This window comes from Drosophila erecta, unplaced genomic scaffold (genome assembly GCF_003286155.1).
Source record: "Drosophila erecta strain 14021-0224.00,06,07 unplaced genomic scaffold, DereRS2 tig00000126-arrow-pilon, whole genome shotgun sequence".
NCBI classification, from domain to species: domain Eukaryota; kingdom Metazoa; phylum Arthropoda; class Insecta; order Diptera; family Drosophilidae; genus Drosophila; species Drosophila erecta.
In genome coordinates this window covers 2336258-2345487 of record NW_020825209.1, presented here as the reverse complement: position 1 = coordinate 2345487, position 9230 = coordinate 2336258, and the positions used below count along the sequence as shown (strand labels likewise).

At 44.1% G+C, this 9230-nt stretch overlaps 1 protein-coding gene and 1 long non-coding RNA gene across 2 annotated transcripts; one reads left to right on the top strand and one right to left on the bottom strand.

Annotated features, from left to right (window-relative positions):
• Positions 1–2586: 2586 nt before the first annotated feature.
• Positions 2587–5522, bottom strand: LOC113564530. The gene is made up of 3 exons (XR_003408073.1): positions 4796–5522; positions 2918–4747; positions 2587–2754 (listed from the first exon to the last, which is right to left on the bottom strand). It is a non-coding gene; the product is annotated as an uncharacterized LOC113564530 (long non-coding RNA).
• Positions 5523–5584: 62 nt separating this feature from the next.
• Positions 5585–8761, top strand: LOC6551105 (L-asparaginase). The gene is made up of 4 exons (XM_001976800.3): positions 5585–6424; positions 6919–7154; positions 7236–7985; positions 8051–8761. The coding sequence occupies exons 1-4, from the start codon at positions 6202–6204 to the stop codon at positions 8750–8752; spliced, it is 1911 nt and encodes a 636-aa protein (XP_001976836.3). The 5' UTR covers positions 5585–6201; the 3' UTR covers positions 8753–8761.
• Positions 8762–9230: the final 469 nt, after the last annotated feature.

The window sequence follows — 9230 nt, the reverse complement described above, 5'->3', positions numbered from 1 at the left end:
AGTGGCCAATTATCGCTTAAGCTCTCTGTTGTGCTGCTTTTTTTTCTGGGGGGTTTTGGGAGGCTTTAAAGTTGAGATGGGCATGGAAAACCCGAGGCTGGGGAGTTGGAACTGGGCCTGTTTAAAAATTCGTTTAAATTCCATTGCCGAAAGTGGCTTGTCCCTTGTTGGCAAAGTCAAAAGCAAAGTGGGTAGAAGTAAAGGCTGGGAAAATATGCAGCAACCGCGAAATTGAAATTTTGGCTTCGCCTGCCGCGGCGGCTTCTTGGCATTGTTGGGAAAAATTGGCGATGGGATGAGCGCTCACCACCTGATCCTAAGTAAATACCAGGACAAGCCGGGCGGCAGCCAAAAAGGACACCCAGATATCCATGCATGTGACTGGATATTTATATTCCCTTTTCCCTCTTTCCCATTTCCTTTTTTTTTTTTTTTGTTTTTGATATTATGCCTCGCGAGTTGGCTTTTCTTTTTAATTAAATGAAACCAGAGGAATTGACCCAAAACGCAGAATAAATAAATATTTAAGGAAGGGATGAGGGTTTCACGTCTCGTCCGCCGGAGCATCTGTTGTTCCATGTTTGCCGCTTGTTTTTGTTAATAATTATTTCACTTTTTTATCGAAGGAGGTGGAAAGAATTCAAAAGATGCCGCATAGCCATTGTTTACTGTGGAAACAAAACCGAAACAAGGCACAGCAATCATATACAAAAAATGAGCGAAAAAAAACAACAATAAATATTTCACCTTCAATAAATCATTTTCCATTTCGCTGTTGGGCAGCAAATCCCCTTTACACCTTCGCCCCAAAAAACAAAAAGGGTTTCTTGTCAACCCCAAGAGCTTTCCCCCTTCTTTACTTAAAACTCAACAAAATTTAAATACAAAATTTGTGCAAATACAGCGTAAATTGCCCTAAAAACGTGAAGAATTTTGGCGGAAGTATGAGAAATTGGTTCAAATCGATTTGAAAATAGTTTAAAGCAAAGTAGTGGATCCTGTTAATATTATGCATACTTCACTCGTTAATCAAAGTAAAGCAAGTGGCATAAATGTAAACATAGTAATTCACAAAGGGTCTCGTATTGAGCGCATTGTAAACAGGTTTTATGACATATTTTATATGGAAAACCTTGTCAGACCAGCCGGTCAACTGGCATTTAATACGTATACTTCGGTTGGATGAGGAAAATGAATTAGGTCCTTGAGCGAACGGCAGTCGCCACTGCCCATCTTCTAGTTGTATGCAGCCAAAATATATAGTTACTCGGTAGCACATATCAATTTGGTGTGGCTCGTTTGTTTGTTTGCCGGCTGATAAATTGGCACTCAAGTGGATTAAAATTGTTTGCAGCTAAATAAATCTGTGTGCCCGGGCTGGACATTTGTCAGGATGGCAAAAAGGTGGTGTAGTGGTGCTGCAGCACCGCATCATGTCTGTGCCGCATATTAGTTCCAAACAAAAACAAAAAAAAAAAGGTAAACTCAAGTCAGGTTATGAATTAAAAAGGGTCCCTTCCATACGAAGAAAAAGTTATGAGCCATCCCACTCTATTAGGAATTCGGCAATTCTGTATTTTTTTTTTTTTACCTCATCAGCAGCTCTGTTTCGTGGCAACTTCAAAGGGACCTATTAGCTCGATGGTATTTTTCGGCATGCAAAGGCATTTTTTAAACGCGCTTCTTCATCTCGGGTCAGTTCGTCCCCCAGTCGCATTTTTATTCTGTTTCAACTACTTTCAAGTTTGCGCTTTTGTTTTGAATTCATTTTGTTTGGTGGGCTCGGCGCATCGTTAAATATTTTATACGCTCATAAATAGCTTAGATGATTTCGAAAATATGTGAATTAGCATATGCGCTAATCGGTTATATCAATAGGCTTTTCCTACACTTCAAAAAAAAAAGCCAAGACGGTTGACACTTGATTTTAATTTTAAACAACTTCTACGCGTTCACGTACGATTCGAAAACTTTTGCACGTAAGTGGGTTAAACTATTAGAATTTGTTTGTTCTTTGGGACCAATTTGATCGATTCAAGGCCAAAATGCGAACGGGTTAACCACATTCCAAAGTGGGACGAACGTTATCTGCATCTGCTCAGTAAAACCATTAATACTTTGAAGTTGTAGTATCGTTCTCGTGTTCTCCACTTGATGCCGCCTTGTCATTGACAAGCCAATGTTGGCCAAATTAAATCATTACGACGCCAACAGTGGGTTAAGTCGAATTCAAAACTCAAAACAATTATATAGCATCGATCACTTCAATATGACACGGCTATAGTAATTAACAAGAGATTATGAGCAACACCCCGGAAAACAAGAATAAAATTCCATTCCAAACATGCTTACAAGTTGTAATTATAATAATATTAGAAATATTTAAAAAGTCACTCACCGTTTCGTAATTTGTTGAAATTGTAGATACTTGTATTTCAGTGTATTTGCATTTCATTATGTTTCAAAACACGATACACTTTAATCCGCGATTCATCAATCAACAACCTGCAAATAAGCAACGAAAATATAATTAGCATTACACTAGAACCTCAATAAAATCAATTAAACTGCAAACGACAAACCTCGAACCTCGAACCACGGTTTTCGGCTCGATTTGACCAAATTTGCGCAATGTTCCAAAACGAAACCTAAACATCAGAAATTAATGTCGATGTTTGATGTTGTGCTGATGGCGATGTTGATCACGCTGATCAACTTGGCGTCTGCATACCCTTCCAGTTGGAATATGGGTTCCTGTAATTGGAAACACAAGAGTGGTAACAGACCGCTTTCGATTATAATTATATACGAAAACTTAGGAAATAAGACAACAAAACGAGAATTTAACGTTTTGTATGTATATAACTGAAAGCAATAAGAACATACAATGTCGAACCAAAGCTTTTTGATTGCTTACCACATTTAAAATACTCCGCTGAGGGTATGAATATAAGCAGTATTAATGAGCTAAGAGACGGGCCGCTGAAGAAAAAATTCGGCAAACAAGTTAGCTTCGGAAGCTGGCGCGCTGAAATTGCTAGCTTTATGATGGTGTTGTAATCTTAAAAATACGCGTGCTGTGCAGCAGCGGAATCAGTCTGAACTCGGACTTCAAGCGCAGGAACACGATGTCAAAAAACGCTGGCCTTTGGTCTATACGGGTGATTTTGTTGTGCATTTGCATACAATGGAGCGATGGACGCAATTCGCAGTGTTTGCATGTGCGTTTATCCCACGGCGGATGGCTTATTGGACGCCATTTAACCAGCCACAATGGCCGGCACATGCGGGCTTTTATGGGTGTCCCATATGCAGAGCCACCACTCGATGATCTTCGCTTTCGTCCGCCGGTGCCGAAGGCACCTTGGGAGGGTGAACGCTTAGCGATCAAGGATGCACCCATTTGTCTGCAGCGCGATCCCTTCCGGCGCGACATGACCCTGGAGGGTTCCGAGGATTGCCTCTATCTGAACGTTTACACGCCGGAGAGGCCGAAAACCAATGGATCTTTGCCTGTGATGGTGTGGTTCCATGGCGGCGGCTGGCAGTGTGGCTCCGGTATTAGCAGCTTCTACGGTCCTGATTTTCTGCTCGACCACGACATCGTTTTGGTTTCGGCCAACTTTCGATTGGGACCTTTGGGATTCCTTAGCACAGAGACGGTCGATTGTCCCGGCAACAATGGCTTAAAGGATCAACTGGAGGTGCTGCGCTGGGTTCGTGCGAACATCGCATCATTTGGTGGTGATCCAAATAGTGTAACGGTCTTTGGTGAGAGCGCCGGAGGTGCCAGTGTCACCTATCACATGCTGTCGGAAAAGTCGCGCGGCTTACTGCACCGTGGTATCGCCCAATCTGGCACCTATTTCAATCCCTGGGCACAGCCTGCGCATAAGGGAGTGGCCGCTGGAAGGGCAACCAAATTGGCCAAGATAGTGGGCTGCGGCACCGCCGGAGAATGGCCAGAGAAACTGGAGTGCCTGAGGAAGAGGCCAGCCGAGGATATAGTGGCCGCCCTATACGACATGTTCGTAAGTATCCGCAGTCTGCAAAAGATTTGGGCAGGGAATTAATAATTGTAAAAGATTAAGGAAACTTCTCTTGACATTTTAAATTTAACGATTTACGTATACAATTTCTATACAAAAGCCTAAGCCATTAGCCTCTTAACCAATTTAATCAATCTTAGATTCAATGAAGGCTCTCAAGTTTAACACTTATGTAAAATACTTTTGTTGCAAGTGACATCAGCTTAGTCTTTTGTGATACAAGTTGAGGTGGTATTTGACCAAAGATGAGTACAATGCAACCATTCAAGCTGTTATTAAACAAATTAGGTGAATGGAAGGTTAAGCTTCACCTTTGGCTTTGTATTGCAGGTCTGGGACTTTGATCCGATGATACCATTTCCGCCCGTAATCGAACCGGAGCACGATGGGGCCTTTCTCACAGTGGCACCTCGCCAGGCGGCCAAGCCACATGGACTGGAACTTCCACTGATGGTGGGCGCCACCGCCGAGGAAGGTCTCCTTAAAACCGCCGCCCTGCTTAACCTTCCCCAGCTTTTGGCCGAGTTTAAGTCTCAGTTTGAGCAGGTTCTGCCAGTTGTGCTGAACTACGATCACCACGACGACTCCGTGCGACAGAGGATTACGCAGCGCATCGAAAGCTTCTACTTCAAGTCGGGCCACGATTACGATAAGGTCAACCACCAGAATTTGACCGACGTGAGTGGGGGATCGGCCATCTATATGAATTAAAAGTTCATGAAACTAATCAGCGTCGTACAAACTACTTACCATTTCAGCTGATCTCGGACGGATGGTTCGTGGCCGGAATTGATGAGTACTTGCGCCTCCGGATGTCCCAAGAGGATGTGGCCCCCACTTATGTATACCTATTCGATCACAAGGGAGCCGCCAGTTTTACGGAGATTTTCAAGGGCGGACGCAACGAGTTCTACGGAGCGTGTCACGCAGAGGAGCTCCAGTATCTGTTCCCCATTGGCCGGGAGCTATTCGTAAGTGCGGTACCAACGCAAAAGGATCTGGAGCTCCGCGAACTGATGCTCCATCTGTGGGTTAGCTTTGCAAAGACTGGGTAAAACGCACTTGAAGACAACTTTTTGAGCCGAAACTAATGGCACTTCCACTTTCCACAGCAATCCAAATCCCATGAATGCCAGCTTCCATCTGCCGAACTGGAGTCCCGCTTCCAGTTATCCAGTGGAATATGTCCGATTGGGCACTAAAATGGAGGACGCCGCATCCATTTTCCGACTTGAAAACGAGTTAATGCAGCATCGGGCCGATTTTTGGTGGAACTTGCAGCCCCATTTGCCCGCCAGTCACGCCCACAACGAGCTGTAGTCGTCCACCAAAGCATTGTTCAAATGCAAACACATTTTGTCTCAATCAATTGATGTATTTCACCACACGATAAAAACCGGCCAAACTGTACTGTACTTTACTTTTTTTTTCACATTTGCCGCCAACTTAACGGGACTACGGAGTTGCCTGACGTGGTCAAGCTTTTGCGCTGCCAGACTTCTGCAAATGAGCACTTTAGCTGCTATTGACGGTCGGGCAACGCTTTGCACGGCCTTGCCGTATCGACGCAAAAACCTTAGAATATGTAAACAAATCAATACAGAAAATAATGCAGCTTTGCCTATAAATAGACAATGGCAAGATAGAAAGGCTAAGACAGATTATGCTTTTGATGTAAAGCAAAGAAGTGAAGCCAAATTGGAATTAATATAGAAACGCGAATGAAACCGTCTATCGATAGCCGCCCAGCTGATTGGGTGTTTATTTATGGCAAAAAGTTTGTTATCAGCGGAATTTCATTTGAATTTCATTAGATTAGTCATGTACGTCGTTCCGGCCAAAGTCTTGTGCGGTTATCTATATAAGTGATTGCGCCGCCGTGATTTGGGCTTTCCGTTCCAATTTCCTCCGCGGAAGAGCCCCAATACCACGTGCTATCTCGGCGCCCCCCACGAATTATTATTCGAGTATTCGGATCCAATACGGATTAGCCCGATAACGAGTTGGCCAAATAATCATCAAAGGCACGGGCTGTTAATGGATTTTCTGTTTACGCACGGGTACGACACCAACTGAGAACCCAGTGATAAGGCGGCCTCGCAACCGGCGCTCCGTAGACAAGATTCCCCATTTATTTACTATATAGTGAGCCATGTCGTCGAACGGAATGGATATTCCCCTCCCAAAGGCTAATGGTCACGAGCGACTGGCCTCGCTGGACAAAAGTATGCCGCCGGCATCACCCACTCTGCCGAGTCCCACGATCCGCAGGAACAAAAGTGACGGAAAACTAATGGCGCAGGATGTGAAGGAGGCCCGGGTGAAGGTCATCTACACTGGCGGCACCATCGGCATGGTGCGCAACGATCGGAATGGTAAGCACCCCACGAATGCCCAAATACGATTGATTCATTGGGATTCATCCGTCCTTTGCAATTCAATAGCATTTAGGAATACAGAAACTAGATATGATATCATATTATATGTGCTTCTTTTACAACCAAGGAGAGTGCCAAAAAATAGTGAGATAAGATAAATGATATGACAGCTTGCACTTAAAAACATTTCATTTGCATAAATATGGCAGTTGATATTGTTGAAAAATAAGCAAATCAAATATGTGCTTACAAATAGGCACTTATTGAAATCAAGAGGCAGTCAACCGAGTGTTGATGCTTTCAAGTATTGGCTTATATTACTCATTTGTTAGGTATTACGTGTTCTTATCAGGTATTTTAGCAAACATTTAACACACGAAGCGTGACAATAAATCATTTTTGCACTGACTTATTGGTGAACTAATTTGTGTTGGAATTTTGAGTAACAAAAATAATAATCATCATTGTACCAAATTGCATAATTATTCCAGTGCTGGCGCCCATTCCCAATGCCCTGGTGCGCAGCATCCGCAAATATCCAAACATCCACGATGAGGACTACGCGCTGCGCCGTTTTGGAGCATCTGCGTCGATGGCTCCACTGGTGCTGCCCATTGTTCAGGGAGTAGATCGTAGGGTTATCTACCAGATCACGGAGTATACACCGCTGCTGGACAGCAGCAATATGACGATGAACGATTGGGCGCGAATCGCCAGCGATATACAGGTATATATTAAACAACAAAACCAGTTCAATCGCTAGAAGGTAAAAAAAACCAATATTAATCCTTTCGAATTTATTGTTTAGCAATCGTACGAGTTCTTCGACGGTTTTGTGGTGCTCCATGGCACGGACACACTTTCCTACACCGCATCTGCGCTGTCCTTCATGTTGGAGAATCTGGGCAAAACGGTGATCATCACGGGCTCCCAAATCCCGATCTTTGAGACGCGAACCGATGGCAAGGACAATTTTACGTCGGCCTTGATAATAGCCGGTAACTACATCATTCCGGAGGTTTGCATCTTCTTTGGGCACAAGCTAATGCGCGGCAATCGGACGGTGAAGGTCAGTTCGAGTGCCTTGGACGCATTCGATTCACCAAATGTTCCACCGCTAGCAAGGATCGGCATTGATGTAAATGTGGACTACCGCCTGATATTCCGGCCATGCAGTATTGAAAGGTTTCGCGTTCACTTGAATCTCGATGAGAACGTGGGCTTGTTGCGAATCTTTCCGAGCATTTCGCATTCCACATTCCGGGCTTTCTTGGCGCCACCGATTCGCGGCGTAGTTCTGCAATCGTTCGGATCTGGAAATATACCATCGAACCGAACGGACCTCATCGATGAACTGCATGCGGCCAGCCAACGAGGCGTTATCATCATCAATTGTACACAGTGTCCCAATGGCACAGTGGCTGAGATCTACGATACGGGCAAAGTGCTATTCGATGTGGGTGTTATTCCCGGCTTCGATATGACTCCCGAGGCGGCACTGTCCAAACTGGCCTATGTCATCGGCAAGGAGGAGTGGTCACTTGAGGTGAAGAAGCAGGTAAGTTTGCGCCCTAATAAAATACATAAATGTAGATTATCCACAATGTACATATGCATTTTCAGATGATGCAGTCAAACTTGAGGGGCGAACTGACCTCCTTAAAGGCTGCCAAGATGGAGGACTACGACTTGGTGGATGCGGTGGCTCGATCTCTGCATTTATCCTCGCCTCAAGAACTGGATCAGCTGGGCGAAACGCTCTTTCCGGCCATGATCAATGCCGCTGTGGCTGAAGGCGATCCCAAGAAGATCAACAATTTGAAAGCCTATGGTGCCGACTTATCGGGAACGAATCATGACCAGCGAACGGCTTTGCATTTGGCTTGTCAACTGGGAAACGTGGAGATCGTAAAGTATCTACTGCAGAATGGGGTATCCGTGCATGTGCGGGATCGGTATGATCGCACTCCGCTGCTGGAGGCTGTCGCCACCGATAGCCACGAGATCATCCAGCTGCTCATCAACTGTGGTGCCCATTTGACGGGATCTTCGCGAGCGGTTGGCGAGCAATTGTGTGCGGCAGCTGCTAGGGGATCGATGGTCAGATTGATGTCCTATCAATATGCCGGTGCTGATCTCGCCCAGTCGGATCCTTCGGGCAGGACGGCCTTGCACGTGGCTGCACTGCACGGATTTCCCGAGGTGGTGCAGTACGTCCTGCCCTATTTTGAGAATCCTAACGAGAAGGACATGCTGGGCCTGACCGCCTTGGATTATGCGGAGCGCGGTGGACACGCATCGGTTATAGAAGCCCTAAAAACATAGAAATCTCTTCCGAACCAGAACTTACTTGTTCCTACAGCATGAAGAAAAATATCGGAGATTAGGGTTTTTTTCTTTAACAAATTCTAAAACTAAAATCTCTAGACACTTCTGTGACACCCCGATTTCGTACTTAAGTCTTGCTTCTAGTCTGATGGTTCCTTATTATCAGTTTTGTATAACTCACACATTAACAATGTCATTGTAGTTTGTATTTTTAAGTATCAAAATGTTACCTAATTCTTGACCTTTTTACTTATGTATCCATTGAATGCAATAATATTATTAGCCTGAAACAAAAGTTTACCAAATGTCGCAAAATTATTCTTCACTTTAATGGTTTAATATGCAACATCGAATATTGTAATCGGTTATATAAAAAGGTATATACTAACTAGTATAATTTGTTGTATAAAATGAAATAAAATAAAATTTAAAGTAATACCGATATTTTAATATTTTGAATAAGGTTTTAATAAAT

What these genes read in the sequence shown, in the direction of transcription:
- LOC6551105 (XM_001976800.3), top strand. Translation starts at nt 6,202, where the DNA reads ATGTCGTCGAACGGAATGGATATTCCCCTCCCAAAGGCTAATGGTCAC. An exon ending in GAATCGCCAGCGATATACAG is followed by an intron (nt 7,155 to 7,235) that starts GTATATATTAAA and finishes TTTATTGTTTAG; the next exon opens with CAATCGTACGAGTTCTTCGA. An exon ending in CACTTGAGGTGAAGAAGCAG is followed by an intron (nt 7,986 to 8,050) that starts GTAAGTTTGCGC and finishes ATGCATTTTCAG; the next exon opens with ATGATGCAGTCAAACTTGAG.